The sequence below is a fragment of the Dryas octopetala genome, chromosome 6 (genome assembly GCF_963921425.1).
Source record: "Dryas octopetala chromosome 6, drDryOcto1.1, whole genome shotgun sequence".
Lineage (NCBI taxonomy): Eukaryota > Viridiplantae > Streptophyta > Magnoliopsida > Rosales > Rosaceae > Dryas > Dryas octopetala.
Genome location: NC_141371.1, coordinates 20,464,959 through 20,482,155, shown reverse-complemented (window position 1 = coordinate 20,482,155; position 17,197 = coordinate 20,464,959). Strand labels below are relative to the sequence as shown.

Below are 17,197 nucleotides of genomic sequence, written 5' to 3'. Positions count from 1 at the left end.
GTTTACAAATTCAACTCATGGCAGTATTTCACTTAATCAAATATAACCTCACTCTAATTCTCATTATGGGAGTGCTAGAGTGCCCTAATCTGATGTGACAAAATAATTTTGCCACATCGCTATTTATATAGCATATCATATTAATATAATTATTTTTAAAAGACTATATTACCCAAAAAAATTCTAATTGTTAAAATTATTACTTAATTAATAACATATATATCTGTATTGCATCTTCTCCATAATTCAAAGTTATTTCCTCCTGCAAGCATAACTCTCCAATTATGTCCAACAATGGATTTTTGACCAATGAGTGTTTTTTTCTTCTTTCATATCTTTGCACTCAACTCAAAGGAATCAGTAAACAATATTTAATCAGAAGAATCCAACAAAAGAGAAAGAAAATTGTTTAAAAATTCTTGATCAATGAGTGTTTTAGTGTGCTGCAGTTGTCATATTTGGTTGTTGTATTATCTCCTTTTGACTATCTTGATGCAGATCCAACAAAAGAGAAAGAAGCCATCGATAGATCATTTGGCCTACCTGTTTTTCGGCTAAATAAATTGCACTCAATTAATTTGAAATTATCAAGCAATACTATGAGTACAGATAAAATTTTATTGAACAGAGAAAACAAGAAGAAAATTGTTGGTGAACATGGTCTAATGGCGCTTCGGAAATTCACGGTCCAAATCACAAGAGAGGAGTTAAATTGACTTAAGAATAAATAAGATAAGCAATACATATCTCTTTATTAATAAAGTTGAATTATATTTGAATTGGGTAATATGGTCTTTTATCAGTAATGGTATTATTTTAATGTGTCAAATAAATAATGATGTGCAAAATAATTTTGGCATATTAGATTATGGCATATAGATCTTGTGTCATAATAGGGCACAAAATATTTTTCCTTCTCATTATTGTTAAAAGATAAGATACATAAAACACGTACATGTGTATCGACATTTCATTTAGGGAATTACAAAGTTAGTGAAAGAAATTTGAATATTAATGGTAGTGCAATATGATCGATTACTAGGTTCAAGCCTTGGGGAGCGTAATTAACTTGGACTCATTTGTGTGTGAATCATTTGTCATGAAAAAGCCGGAAGCCACAAACACTTCCACTCAGTTTTCACTACAAGTATTAGATTTCGTCAACCAAAGTATGTGGGCTTTTGTGGATTATTCCACCTACACCATTCGTTTCCATTGGTAAAATTCCATCTAATCCATTGCAAGTATTTATCTAATCAAACTTTTGACTACGCTTTTCTCTTATGGGTTTTCCTGTGTATGGAATAATTTGACTCTTTTTTACTCAACTGGAATAATTTTACACTAACATGCATTAAGTTAATTGACTCTTTTTTACTCAATTGGAATAATTTTACACTAATATATTATATTAGAAGCTAATATATTATGCAATTGTCTCATTGTTCTTGGTTCTTAATCTTCACGTACTACTCTTGTTAGTTAATTTTACTTTATGCAATTATCTCATTCCTACACAATTTTAATTCATGTTTTTGTCTTCCAATTTCATTTCAATAAAAAATTATGTTCAATGTATACACTTTCAATCTCCTTTATGTGTTTTGCTATTTCATTTTCAATTTCAATACAAGTCTCATTCACTTTTTCTACTGTTATTTTCGAGTTCTTTAATTTTTTGCATGATATTATTTTAAGTTTTCTTTATATTTTTGTTTGATTATTGAAAAGTCTTGTTCCCAAATTAAAAAAAAGAAACAACTCAGGCTGAGAAGAGATTCCTTACTCGAACCCATATTGTTTGATTAAAATTTGATTTGAGGTGCAAAAAACACTTCATTTCAATATTTTACTTTCTATGTTAACGTACGTAGATCAGCTTAATTAATTAGGTCATGCATGAGTTCCTTCACAATTTAAGCAAACGAATGACCTAGATTTTGCTCTCGACCTCTTAGGCCATAAAATGACAAACAAGTTCAATTAGGAATACGGTTCCTTACAAAAAAAATTAGCTAGTGTTTAGAAAGAGGCAAGAAATGTGTGGTGGTCCTTGTCGGCCTTTCTTCCTTCTAGTCTCCTTTGAGGAAGTACGAATATAACTGCACAAGGAATCATGTCTCAATGGACTTCTTTTGACCCTATTTTGCTAAACTTTAATAGCTCTTGTTAAAGAATAATAATATTATTATTCTTTAATCCTAGCTAGCTGTCTCTCCTTAGAGGAGGAAATTTGTGAATGCTCTAACAAAAATGCCCAGAATCTTCTCATTGCATTCTGTTGGTTTAGATTAGAAATCAATGACTTCTTTGTCAATGAAGGTGTATAGTTGGTCTGTATCTTTAACTTAGTGGATAACACTAATTAATCAATTAAGCTAAAGTATATGAAATAGAATCATATACCACAACTACACAATCATACGTACACATGAAGTCGTCATAATTAGAACCTAATCAGAATATTGACTGTAAATACTCACTCTACAACCTCGAAAGCAGGAGCCAAACCTTATTTATTTGTAGATTAATTATGACCGTTGCTGGGCAACAGAAGCGTGGTGAGTAGAAATGTAGAATGGAAAGACCATGAAACAAAAAGAATGGGACGGGGTTTGGAAAAAAAAAAAAAATGTAAAAAACGAATTAAACATTCTAGAAAGTTGAAAAGTAATTAAGGGCTCCCTCTCGTGCGTCGTCTTTTTTTTATTTTTTTTTATTTTTATTTTTTTATATATACCATTTTTACGGAATCGACCCATTTTTAGTCAACTTTCTTCTTTTTTGTTTTAGTGATCAATATGTTGGGTGAGGGGGAGGGAGAGGGAGGACGGTGTGGGCTGCGGGTTGTTGGGTTCTAAATTTTTTTTGTTTTTGTTTTTGTTTTTTTTTTTCTGTTTCTTCTTTTTCTTAAAAAAATAAAAATCAATTATTTATTTTTATATTTTATATAAATTTTTTTAATATTTAATTCTTTTTTTATTATTTTTTTCACATGTAAATTTTTAAAAGCTAAGTCAACCGTTAGTAATGGGGTCTGCATATGCCATGTCAGCAGTTAACAAATTTCTTGACGGCTAGAGTAACGAACGTACGTACTTAGTTGATGAGATTTCGTAGTTGAGGTACTCTAATGCAACTTTTTAAACATGAGGTACTAAAGTGAAAGTGGTATAGAGTTGATGTATATTTTTGTAATTAACCTTTTTTTTATCGTTTTTATCGAATTGGCCGATATTTTGCCGACTTTTTGCTTTTTTTGTTTTAGTTAATATTTTTTCCAATCCGAAAACCAAAAATGCGGCCAAAATAAAATACTGCAAAAAAGTTGACCTCTTTTGATAAAAACCGAATTTTACCAAATACCAAAAAGGTCCATTGATTTTATAGTCCATTAATTATTAGGTATTGACACATTTTTTTATTACTCAAACACACTCAAAGCCTCATAATTCCTTTGCGGGCCACATTCTCTAGATCTGGGTGTTCTTGTTCTCAGTTTGTATCAAACCCTTTCTCTCTCCCCCTCTCTTCTTCCCTCCCTCCCTCCCTCTCCCTTTATCTCTCTTCTCTCCTCTGTCCATCTCTCTGCTATGTTGCAGAGGGCGAAATCTTCATCAAAGAAACTGGGTACTAGTGGTCACTCTAATTAATTGAACTGGTTCATATATTTACACTTTCAGCTTTTTCTTTTCTTTTTTTTTTGTCAACCTCTACAATTTCAGCTAAAATGTCTAAATCCTAAACAAAAAAGCATTTGTTTCAAGTTTTTTTTTTCTTTATTTTCTTTTCTAACATTCTTTTGAGTCACTTAACATAACTGGATCTAGAGTTTCAGAAAATACTCATATAAAGTATTCTACACCACTGAAATTGCAGTTTTGCAATTGCAGTTTCAGAAACTGAGCTAAACAAACAAAAATCAAGAATCCATATCAAGTGTTCTACACCACTGAAATTGCAGTTTCAGAAACTGTGCTAAACAAAAAAAAATCAAAAACTTGCTACTGATAAGGAAGGCATGGGGGTGGAGCTGGCTTCCCTGATAACTCTCTGGGCATTGTTATAATGAGGAACTTGACATGTTTTTCGGCTTTGGAGGATGAGAGAGAGTGGAGTGAAGCCAACTAACCAAGATGCTACAATAAAGTGACCAAATTGTTAAATATTATAAATATGTGTATTACATGTTACAAACAATAAGTAAAGTGTAGCCCAGATTAATTAATTCTTGATTTTAACTATTAAATTTCAATAAATTTTTAGTTTAGGTACTAAAACTAAATAGCATTTTAGATTAGGTGTTAGTTGAAAAGTTAAACAAAATAATAAAGTAAAAGGTATTAGAATTTACAAATATTACATCATATGCCACTACAATAAAAAAATAAAAATAATATTACATCACAAATATTACATTAATTTATACTATATTGTATTAAAAAAAAAAAATCAATCCAGTCACAACTTAACTGTGACTGTCTTGGTAAATTGAAAGAGACAACTCACACCACTATACTATGTAATATTTTGAGTAAAAGTATTGTTTTGACATTTGTTTATACTATATTGTAGTATAATTTCTCTAAAAAAAATTTCAATTAAGTCACAACTTAACTGTGACTGTCTCACAACTTAGATGTGACTGTTGTTCAGTCACAACTAAATTTGAAGTACTAAGTGTCGTACAGTCACAACTAATATGAAGTTGAGACTACATTAGCAAATTTTCAAGATAATATAAAAGCCTCAAGGGCAATTTTGTCAAAACTTTATAAATTTTAATTTTTAACTAACACCCATCATATGTGGGCCAAATGACAAAAATGTCAAATGGAAAGGCTTAAATCAAAGAAGCTAACATATTTGTGACCTAATCTAAAAAACTAAATTTAAATTTGGTAGTTCAATTGAAATATTATATGATCTTCATGCTATACATTAACTAATGAAAACTTATAATATAGCATATCCGTTAAGATTTCCGTCCAAAAAAACATTAAATGTCACACTGGACATAGCTGATGTGGCATTTTTAATGATATAGTGGGAGGATGGTGGGTGGGTGAGGGATTTACGGGGTGATTTCAAATTTTTTTAGTTTTTAAGTTTTATTTCTATTTTTCATTTTTATAAGTTTTGATACTTTTTATTGTTTTTTGGCCATAAGGCATAATTTGGTGTCCATGTCGTTAAAAATGCCACATCAACCATGTCCAGAGTGTCATTTAACAATTTTTTGGACATAAACCTTGACGAACGTGTTATATTGTAAGTTTTCGTTAGTTAATATATGAATTTGAAATTTTTTTATTCGTGGACCAACTGGAAATACCTCATATAATTTGTAGATGTATTTGCATGTACTTGAGCCTAATTTTTTTCTATGCACGACCGAAGAAATAGGAATTTTACTGATTATCAAAAAGTATATATAGTTGATAATTATATATATATATATATAAGGATTTTTTCATGACTTTTTGTCATTTTGTATTTCCATTCTTGGTAGGATTCAATATTTTTTGGTATAGAATCATTGCTCGAGATTATATTTTAAGTTTAGGAAAAAATAACTTTTAGTCCCTGTTTTATCTCCAAAACATATTTGGTCCACGTGGTTCCAAAACTCCGTATTTGGTCACTGTGTTTTATATTGTTTGCAAGTTTATGACATTTTATAATCAACATGAAAATTTTTCTGAAATTAAAAAATGACTTGTATAAACTCGTCAGTTTTACCCAAAAATGACAAAAAATCATGCATGTAACTCAATTTGATTTTCAAATAAAAACTGAAAATTTGATTTTGTTAAAATTGTCCTCATATTGCAAATAACATAAAATACAAGGATCAAATGTGGAGTTTTGAAACCACATGGACCAAATATGTATTCTAAGTAAAACACAGGGACTAAAAATGTTTTTTTTCCTTTTAAGTTTTATCCATCGAGTTTTGGGCTACCCTCAAGAGTTGAAACCTAAAATACCAAGAAGCAGGAGCCCAAAACTTGAGAGTTATAATTGAAGCATGGGTCTCAATATATACTTTAAGGTATCATCGTTGATCAATTAATTAAAGATATATACTTTAAAATATTAAATTCTTTCAAGACTAGGAAAAAAAAGTGTAAAGAAGATTAAAAAAAAAATATCATATATTCGTTCTTTAATTATAAAACCGATGAGGCATAGTGTGTCTAATGTTAATTTGATTGGTATGTCCTTAGTGCAAAACCTTAATAAGCACTTATAGGACAACCCGACTAAAAATTAAACTATGAACTACTTCGAAATGAAGCTTGTTTCAAGGGAAGAACAAATTTTGAAACTAAGAGATTGCCAACTAGTGGTATCTCTCAAGAAAGAGATTTAAGCATTAAAACCCTAGAGAGAGAGCCGATTTAGAGAGAGAGAGTCTCAAATCCGGAATGAGGTGTGAAAAATGAGAGGGAGGGTCTAGGTGTTTATAGGAAAGGAAGTGCTCCATCGAGCCCTTGGTGGTTCTTGTCGAGCGCTCGGCAGGGCTAGGGTGGTTGGCACGTGTCTTGCCGGGCTCTCCCTTCACCTGGCTGGGAGATTCTTGGGGTGCACCCCACCGTCCGATCATATCAAATGGACGGTGGAGATCATGATCCCCATTTTCCTTTTTCTTTTCTACTTAATTTTCATGTTTTCTCTAATTATTTTTGAAATTCACCTAAAATTATCCATTCTCTCAATGCAAAATCTGTAGTACGGTGACGTATGTGACGTTCGATACTGTTTTCCTATTGATCTTGGTTTTTCCAACCATTTACATGTTTTCTCCGAATAATTGTTTATATTTGAAAAAGTGCTTGTTTACCTATTTTTCTTCAATCCGGGTGCTTCCAAAATTGACTATAATTAATCTGGGTGTTGGATAATTATGATCTCAATCTCGTTGGATCCATATCTTCGAGTACTGTGAAATCAAGGTCTCACTTCAATTACCCAACGACAAAAGTCTAACCGAATAAATCTGGGAACATCTAGAATTGTATTTCCCAATTTTGTAAAAATAATAAATAAAATCATATTGACCTTAATTAACTAAATTTCAGAAAAATATTGTAAGCTCAAAATCAATTATGGGAGAATCCTAGGACCTCATAGTTTTGCCACACAACGGTTATTACGTCGTATGCATGCATATAATCCAATGGTTTTGGGCTTGTTGGTTTATCATGTAATTAAATTACCACACAATGGTTATTTGCTAATACTATTGTAGGGAACAATTTAAAAAAACTGGTAGATCGATCAGCCCGAGCATTTCATTAAGTGTCACTAAATTTTAGACACTCAAACAACATATCCTAGGTTTTGTCATAGAGAGAAGATCATTTAATTCACTAACACAACCCTCTCTGTGCATCGACATCATCTTCTTCTTAGCTCTCTCAATCTGTACCTAAATCCTACAAAAAGATGACTCTTGATCTTGATTTGAACCCTAACTCCACTAGAAGCTCACTGCACGTACGCGAGTTTGAGATGCCTTAGAAGACTTAGGTATATTTGAGTCAGGGTTTTCAATTTTTTGCACTATTGAAGTTTGATATATAGATGTTTGCAAAGTCTATCTAGATGTTTTTATTGTTGTTTTGAACTGATTTTATATTTATATATTTTTAGATTCTGTTGTACAATGACTGATTGAGTTTATATTTGAAAATGATTCTTTTCCAGGTTTTTTCACTGCTTAATTTACATAAAATTCTCCAGTACTATTTTGGTGTTTCCAGATGTTTGTTTCTTATGTTTTTCATACTTGTCTCCATTTTTTGCATTTTTGTTGTTTTTGTATACTCTTATACAGTCAAAGTTTTGGTTTTTTAGACAATCACGGTTTAATGTTTTTGATTTTGTGTGTTGTTTTGTTGGTTTTGCACACTATCATAAAGTTACTAATTTGGAAAAATGATTAATTGTAAGCTTAATGAATGATATTTGTCATTTAGAATCAAATTATGGATTTAAAACATAAAAAATGAGTTTCATACTTGCCTTTTGAGCTTCAAAATTGTCAAATTAGAAAAAGAAATATAATATTGGCAGAATACTTTTCTATTCCACGTTCAATGTAACTTATACAAAAGCTATCCTGCTAATCAGCTTTCTAGAATCAAGTTCAATCTTTGCATTTTTTGCATTTTTGTTGTTTTTGTATACTCTTATACAGTCAATGTTTTGGTTTTTTAGACAATCACGGTTTAATGTTTTTGATTTTGTGTGTTGTTTTGTTGGTTTTGCACACTATCATAAAGTTACTAATTTGGAAAAATGATTAATTGTAATCTTAATGAATGATATTTGTCATTTAGAATCAAATTATGGATTTAAAACATAAAAAATGAGTTTCATACTTGCCTTTTGAGCTTCAAAATTGTCAAATTAGAAAGAGAAATATAATATTGCCAGAATACTTTTCTATTCCACGTTCAATGTAACTTATACAAAAGCTATCCTACTAATCAGCTTTCTAGAATCAAGTTCAATATTTACAAACAAGGAAAGTAAATATATACATAAAAGAGTATATATAATAAAACTTCCTATATTCTATTCCTAAAATGGTGGAACTAAGTTGACTTATCGACACTCCCCCTCAAGTTGGAGAGTGGATGTCAAAACTCCCAACTTGCACAGCATAGTTGAGAAAACATCTTTTCCCAATGGCTTTGTAAACACATCAGCTAGTTGGTGTGATGAGGAAACATGTTTTGTAACTGTTGAACCATCTTGTACCTTGTCCCTGATGAAATGGCAGCCCATTTCAATATGTCTGGTTCTCTCATGAAAAACAGGATTAGCAGCTATGTGCAAAGCTGCCTTATTATCACAATGCATTAAAGCAGGACTAGAATGCTGCAAGAATAAATCTTTCAGTAAAGAACGAAGCCATGTCAATTCACAACAAGCACTTGTCATGGCCCTGTACTCTGCTTTAGCTGAAGAAAGAGAGATTGTCTTTTGTCTCTTTGTCCTCCAAGAAATTAGAGAAGACCCTAAAAACACATAGTAACCGGTTGTAGACCGTCGAGTGGTTGGACATTTTGCCCAATCAGAATCAGAATAAGCGCGCAAAACCAATTCGTTGTGAGATGAAAAGAAAAGACCTTGTCCTAGTGTGTTTTTGAGGTATCTCAAGACTCGCAGGGCTGCCTCCATATGAGGTTTACGTGGCTCATGCATGAACCTACTCAACATATGAACTGAATAAGTGATATCAGGCCTGGTAATTGTGAGATAAATTAATCGCCCTACTAGTCTTCTGAATTTGGAAGGATCTTTGAGAAGGTCACCTGTGTCCGAAAGTTTAGAATTTTGCTCCATTGGAAAATTGACTGGACGTACGCCCAGAAAACCACCATCTTTTAAAATTTCAAGGGTATATTTCTGTTGTGAAATAGAGATACCTTTCTTTGATCGGGACACCTCAATACCCAAAAAATATTTTAAGTCACCAAGGTCTTTGATACGAAAACGACTGTGTAAGAACTTTTTAAGAGATAAAATAGCAGTATCATCATTCCCTGTAATCACAATGTCATCAATATATATCAAGAGAGCTGTAAAAGATTTCCCTTGGTGACATGTGAAGAGAGAATAATTAGCCTTGTACTGAACATAACCAGCAGCCTGAATAGCCTCAGAAAATTTCGCAAACCATTGGCGAGACCTGCTTCAAACCATACAACAATTTGTTGAAGCGACATACTAAATGTTCCCTCTGTCGCTGAAGACCAGGAGGAGGAGACATGTAGATTTCCTCATGGAGATCACCATGAAGAAAAGCATTGTTAACATCCAACTGATGAAGAGACCAATGCCTAGAAGCTGCAAGAGTGAGTAAACAACGGACAATAATCATCTTTGCAGTTGGAGAAAAAGTATCATGATAATCAATACCTTCCAGCTGAATATATCCCTTAGCGACCAAACGAGCTTTATAACGCTCAATGGTGCCATCAGAACGATGTTTGATTTTGTAAAACCCAACGACAACCAATAGGAACCTTGCCAGGAGGAAGAGATGTAAGGGTCCAAGTGTGATTATGTTCCAAGGCTTGCAACTTTGAACGCATAGCCTCTTGCCAGTGAGAATGAGAAGCGGCCTCAGCATAAGAACGGAGCTCCATAGCCTTGCTAATGGTACCAATAAAGGAAAAATGCGACGATGAGTAGCGATGATAAGACAAATAATTACAAAGAGGAAACCGAGTACCTTTAGTAGGACCTGCTGACAAAGACGACGACTAGGTTGGAGGAGGCAACATGAATTGCGAGCAAACAAAGTCCTGAAGATGAGTCGGAGGATTATGTGGACGTTGAGAGCGGCGGAGATCAGGCGCAGGTGGTGAAGCAATGGGAGAAGCTGGGGAAATATGTCGGACATGAGTGGAGGCCGGGCTTGGTGGAGCGAGTAGAGAAGAAGAAACAAGAGAGGAAGGACTGGCCGGTTCTGGGTTTTCAAGAGGAGAATGAGATGATGCATGGAGAAGGGATTCAGTTGTGGTGTTGGGCAAAACAAAATGTGGACGAGAAGAGGGAATGGGTGAGACGGGCTGGAAGGGAAAAATTGTTTCGTGGAAAACAATGTCACGACTTTTAAAGATTTTATGAGTGGCAAGATCATAAAGTTTATAGGCCTTTTGACCCAAAGGATAACCAATAAAAATACATTTCTTGGCACGAGAATCAAATTTGTGAGACACATGAACTTCAGTAGCATAGACAAGACACCCAAAAACCCAAAAATGAGAGAAAGTGGGTGGCTTGGCAAAAAGAAGTTCAAAAGATGTTTGTTTGGAAAAGATTGGTGTTGTAAGCCGATTGATGAGGTGTACAGCAGTAAGCACACAGTCCCCCCAAAAGGATAAAGGCAAATGTGCCTGAAAACATAAAGCCCTTGCCATCTCAAGTATATGGCAGTGCTTTCGTTCGACAACGCCATTTTGTTGAGGCGTGTAGACACAAGAATGCTGATAAACAATGCCATTTTCGTTGAAGAAATTGCGCAAAGAAAAAAATTATCCCCCATTGTCCACTCGAAGTGTTTGAACCTGGGAATGAAATTGTGTTTGAACAAGGGAGAAAAAAGTTTTAAGAAGATGTTGTGTCTCATGTTTATGATGCATAAGGAAGATTCAAGTAAACCTAGAATAATCATCAACAATTGTTAAGAAATATCTTGCTCTAGAAAAAGAGGCTGTTTTACAAGGCCCCCAAATATCACAGTGAATAAGACTAAAAGGTTTAGTTGTTGAAATAGAACTACTACTGAAAGGAAGACGACTCTGCTTGGCGAGAGAACAAACATCACAAGCATTATTCAATTTAAAAGGAAAATGTAATAAATTTTTGGCATAAACTCTAATCTAGAAGAAGATGGATGACCCAAACGACGATGCCAGAGCTTAGTAAGTGATCGAACAACATTGCAAGAAGGTGTGATGACGGGTTTTGGTCTGGAAGATGCCAACGCCACCATGTAATAAAGCCTTTCATGTTGCCTACCCAAACCAATCGTCTTCTTCGTAGCCAAGTCCTGCAGAAGACACCAAGAAAGAAAAAAGGTTACTAAACAATTCAATCCTCTAGTAATTCTACTCACGGACATCAAATCAACTTTGAAAGTTGGTACACATAATACATCTTGCATAGATATGGATGAATTTAATGATAAACTGCCTGTGGAAATAATCGAAGCTTGTTCTCCACTAGGCATGATAACTGGCGGCAATGTATTATTCTTGAAATTGTGAGTGAATATATGCGATGAAGATGTAATATGGTCCGTCGCACCGCTGTCGATTATCCATTGACGAAGGTGTGGTGATGATTGAAACAAACCTGTGGAAGTCCCTGCGGCATTGGCCTGAGGAGCAGCTGATTGCTCAGTTTCTTTAGTATTCATAATAGAAAGTATTTGTTGAAACTGAGTATCAGAAAGTCCGGGCATGGCTGATTTTAATTCCTGGACATAAGGGCCATCAATCACATTATTAGCAGAGGAAGATCCACCACTGCGATTGCTACGACCACCACCACGATGTGACTTGGTGGGCTTATGGAGACGGTGTCCAGGTGGGATCCCGTGCAATTTATAACACGTCTCAATTGTGTGGTGATCTCGATCGTAATGGGAACAATGCAGCAGCTTGGGACCAGAAGAAGAAAAATCTGATTTCGGCTATGAGCCTTGGCGAACAACCATGGATGCCGATTCTGAAGTCTCACGAGAAGCACCCAATTCACACTGCTTCTCCTCTTGAGAGATCAAGGAATAAGCTTGTTGCAAAGTTGGCAATGAATTCATCATAAGGACTTGACCGCACACGGCACTGTAGGATTCATTCAATCTCATTAGAAACTACATCAGTTTGTTGCTCTCGTCATGGTCAACATGTCATTTTGCGGCACCACAAGTACAGGATGGAAGATCATTGTAGGAGGCCAACGCATCCCACAAGCCCTTCAATTTTGTATAATAGGCAGCCACAGATAATTGGTCTTGTGTAAAAGCAACGAGGGTGCGTTGAATCTGAAAAATTCGTGGAGCGTTACTTTGAGAAAGACGTTCTCGAAGGTCCTGCCAAATCTCATGAGCCGTTGTTGAGTAGATGACACTGTCAGTAATATCTGGCTCAAGGGATTCAGGATCTAGGAAAGGATCAAATCATTGCAACGTTTCCATGAAGCATGATCATCTGCCTTGGATTTTCCAGAAGAAGCTTTCACAGTGTCGTTGACAAAACCGAGTTTGTGTTTGGCACTCAAAGAGATCCTTATGGATTGGCACCAGGTAGCGTAATTGTCTTTGTTAAGAGGTTTGGAGACAAGGACCATTACGGGGTGATCAGAATGATGAATAAAAAATGGATTGGAGGCATCAGATGAACCCCCAATCGAGCTATGTTCATTGACCATGGTGGAGATCGATGAAGAAAAAAGATGAACTTAGCAGAAGAAAAAGGAAAGAGCTAGGAGGATTTTCAGTCCCTGCTCTGATACCATGTCAAATTAGAAAGAGAAATATAATTTGCCAGAATACTTTTCTATTCCACATTCAGTGTAACTTATATAAAAGCTATCCTGCTAATCAGCTTTCTAGAATCAAGTTCAATATTTACAAATAAGGAAAGTAAATATATACATAAAAGAGTATAATAAAACTTTCTATATATTCTATTCCTAAAATGGTGGAACTAAGTTGACTTATTGACAAAAATATCTTACTTGGTGTGAAAAATGCTCTCTGTCGCTTTGAGGAAAATTAGTGACTGTTCCTTTGTAGCAATGATTCTTTTCTCTTACTTTAATTTTTTTTCTTCAATTTTGATGGATAGTGACTATCTTGAAATTATGGAAAAGTTCATTGAGGAATATGTAATTTAAAAAAAAAAATTTTTTTGCTAATAGCCAAAAAAAAAAAATCTAGGCTATAGCTAACAATAAATTACCCATTTCGTTCTAGTTTTTTTTGTTTTTTTCTCTCTTTTAAACAAAAAATTTGTAAAGGTTAAGGTTGGTTCTAATTGGATTGTGACATTTATCTTCAACCAACCTAGCTAGCTAGCTTTGATCATCATTTGATGGGTTAAGTCAGTAAGGAGTACGTGGGTCTCATCGATCAGTTGACGCCAAATTAATTTCTGAACTGGGGTTGACTATTATATATATTCCTTAATTTTGTCAACATGGTAATAGGAATGCATTGACTCTCACGAAGTTGGCAAGAGTCTAGAAACCCGTCAGCCACCCCATTGACTTAATTACCATCTTTGTGCACTAAAATTCTAAGCACTTATCTAACTCACCGAACACAAATGTTGAATTATAAACTGAAAACAACCCAATGATATATTATGATCGAAAATAAAATATCTTATAAAGCAGTATTAAGTGGCCGGTAGTATAATTTGGTGCAGGGTCTCTAAATCCAGCAACAGATCATACTGTATGCTAAGATATTTGAAACCACAATATACAATCTTTCTGGGTTTGTGGATTAGTCTTTATAAATACAAAATAGTCAATACCTAGTACGTAGTGTTGGCAAGCTATGGACCAATCGCCAATGCTATGGGTTTATGGTGCATGCCTATTGTCTAGCCAAACCATTAATGTATCATAGTTTTGAGAGAAGATCAGTGCGCTAATTAATTGGTAGGTCAAAATTTGTAAATTGAACCTTTGAATTGCATGTCTTTCACATTCTCTCCACATGGTACAAAACATATATATATTAACATGGTGTCAGTGTAACATATATATAATAAAATGAGTTAATTCTGGAACATGTAGTTTAATATAGAATTATAGATATATATAATAACATGTTGCAGGGTGTTGTTTGTAGTTTAATATTCAAGTTAATTGTATAAATGCAGTGTGTAGTGTGTACGCGTGAGAAAAATTGATGGGTGAAAGGGTCAAAGGGTCAAACTCGAAAGCGTTAAAAAAGAATTGGATCATCATGCAGTTTGTGTCTTTGGTGCTTCAGTCTCTGTAGAATTACAAATATGAATTGTTTATTAATTACTTGACCTGACCTCGTTTTTTAAAAAACAAATGCCACTGTCTCTACTTTAGTGAATAGTACTAATCTTGTCGGTCCTCATTCCTAATCTAGCTTAAGTCTTACCTCTATCTCTCTAATCTCTATTCCTATATAAAGCCCTCTCATCTAAACACATATCTCATAAGGCTAAAGTAATCCCAACTCCCAACAAATCCAGTTTCTCTATCCTCCACACTATAATCCCATTCTAATCCGAATTCTTTGTAGCTCTCTCTCTCTCCCAAGCTATATATATATATATAAAGCCCATATGGATATTAATGTTGATGATCAGTACGTGAAAACAGGTTATGGGTCATCATCAGCAACTGATGATTATGATCAATATGATGATATTCAACCAAGCTGTGAATTAGAAGAAGAAGATCATCAAGTACTGGGCTTAAGAAAAGGGCCATGGACAGTTGAGGAAGACTCCCTTCTCATCCATCACATCAACATCCACGGCGAAGGCCGCTGGAATTCCCTCGCTCGCCATGCAGGTCGGTCATTAATTCCTCTACCATGCATGCATAATTAAGTTAATTTCTTCCTTTTATTAATTCCTTAATGAATATCATTAATTACTATTTATATATATAACTAAAATATTTAGCTGGGTATTGGGTAATAGGGCTTTTCTGATGAAAGAATGCGAAATATGAGACAACGTTTCGAAAGTCATAAACTCGATCTCAGACCTTGCATTGATCCCGAATTTCTCTTTCTGACAATAGAGAATTCTTTAATTTGAGTCTATGCCGTTGGCTTAGTTATGATCAATTTTAACTAACAAAGTCTTATATATGTATATATAATTCATACAGGTCTGAAACGAAGTGGTAAAAGCTGCAGATTAAGATGGTTAAACTACTTGAGGCCAAATGTTCGACGTGGAAACATAACCCTCGAAGAACAGCTTTTGATTCTTCAACTTCATTCTCGCTGGGGCAACAGGTACTATATACATCAGATATACATGTCTATAGTCCTTAATTTTGTTATTATTATTATTATTATTATTTTTGAATTTCGAGGAGGAGAGATTGAACTATGGTACAAAGTGGCAAATTCACAGCCTTTCGAATTGGGTTACTCAACGACTGCTATATTTATTTCTTTTTAAATTTTTTTTTTTGTTTCTTTTTTTTTAAGCATGCTTTTATAATTATTTGAAATTAATGAATGAAGTCGATTAATTAGGTGGTCGAAGATAGCAGAATTCTTGCCTGGCAGAACAGACAATGAGATAAAGAACTATTGGAGAACCCGAGTCCAAAAGCACGCCAAGCAACTCAAATGTGACGTCAACAGCAAGCAATTTCAACACGCCATGCATTACGTCTGGATACCCCGCTTAATTGAACGGATCCGGGCATCACCCGAATCCCCATCGGGTCAACCCACCCAAACTACATATACTACTAACATTGATACACCAGCTGGTGTCACTACTGCACCTGGCCCTCAGTATTGGGTTGACCCGAATTTCGTGCCCGAGATATCTGCAGCCGCTTCCTCGGACTCATCGGAGCTCCAAGCTAGCTCATTTCTGGACCCTATTACTAGTTATCCACCGGGCGGTACCGGTCAATATTGTTCAGAAAACGGGTCGGGTTTTTACCAAGGTTTTGAACAAATAGAAAGCAATATGAATTGGTCAAGTGGTGGGGACTCGGTAGTGGAGAGCTTGTGGATTGAAGAGAACATTTGGTTCTTGCAGCAACAGCTTAGCGATGACTGATCGATATGCACGTCGTACTGAGTTAATGGATGGAGGTCTATTCATATAAGTTTCCTTGCGTGACGTACTTAATGTACTAGTAAATCTTCCAAAATGTGACAAACTTAATTTCGTGCACACAACAAAGATCTATACCTTTTGGCTTTTTGATGTGTATCATGTTATTCAACTGATTAGTGTTAGCTTTTTTTTTTTTTTTTTTTTTTTTTTTCACAATCTAAGAGAGTGAGATCGAGGGAGATGAATAGTTTGTGAATCAGTATTAGCTAGCTTGATGTATGTGTATATTAGAGTGAATGTGATCTATTAATTGGCCTACATATTGAAAAATTATGTTAATTGTTTAACAATGTAGAGTGTGTTGTTTTACATTGAAAAATTATAACTTTGTACGTATAAGTGCTTATAAGGGTTTTGGGCTTCTCCTTCTATTATCAATTGGTTTTGGGTTAAATTCTCTAATTTCAACCATACATGGATTAGAGCTCACTCAATATGAATTGTTCACTTATTTGGAGTAACCTTGTATAAGTGCTTATAAGGGTCTTGGGCTTTTCCTCCTATTGCAAATTGATTTTTGGTTATCTACTCTAATTTATTAAGCTCCCCCAAAGTAATATAGCTCTATCAATTAAACGAGGACCCCATTAGGTATGCAATTACCCAATACTATTTTTTAGGGCACTTTATTTAAAAGGCCAAACTGATAAAGAACTTTAACCCATAGTCCACCCGGCCCAAAACTTACCTCGCTGGACAAAAATAGCGTCGAGCGAGCGTTCAATAGATGTTGATGCAGCTTGTATCTGCAACTTAAAACCTGCATCTAGAACTTAAAATATGTGCATTTGTAACCTAAACTC

The 17,197-nt window shown here is 34.5% G+C and overlaps 1 protein-coding gene and 1 pseudogene across 1 annotated transcript; one reads left to right on the top strand and one right to left on the bottom strand.

Moving 5' to 3' along the window:
• Window positions 1–3,922: 3,922 nt before the first annotated feature.
• Window positions 3,923–12,876, bottom strand: LOC147283159 (uncharacterized; annotated as a pseudogene).
• A 1,872-nt stretch (window positions 12,877–14,748) lies between these two features.
• On the top strand, window positions 14,749–16,503 carry LOC147283158 (transcription factor JAMYB-like). The gene is made up of 3 exons (XM_086246561.1): window positions 14,749–15,093; window positions 15,418–15,547; window positions 15,794–16,503. The coding sequence occupies exons 1-3, from the start codon at window positions 14,862–14,864 to the stop codon at window positions 16,332–16,334; spliced, it is 903 nt and encodes a 300-aa protein (XP_086102687.1). The 5' UTR covers window positions 14,749–14,861; the 3' UTR covers window positions 16,335–16,503.
• The last annotated feature ends 694 nt before the right edge of the window (window positions 16,504–17,197 follow it).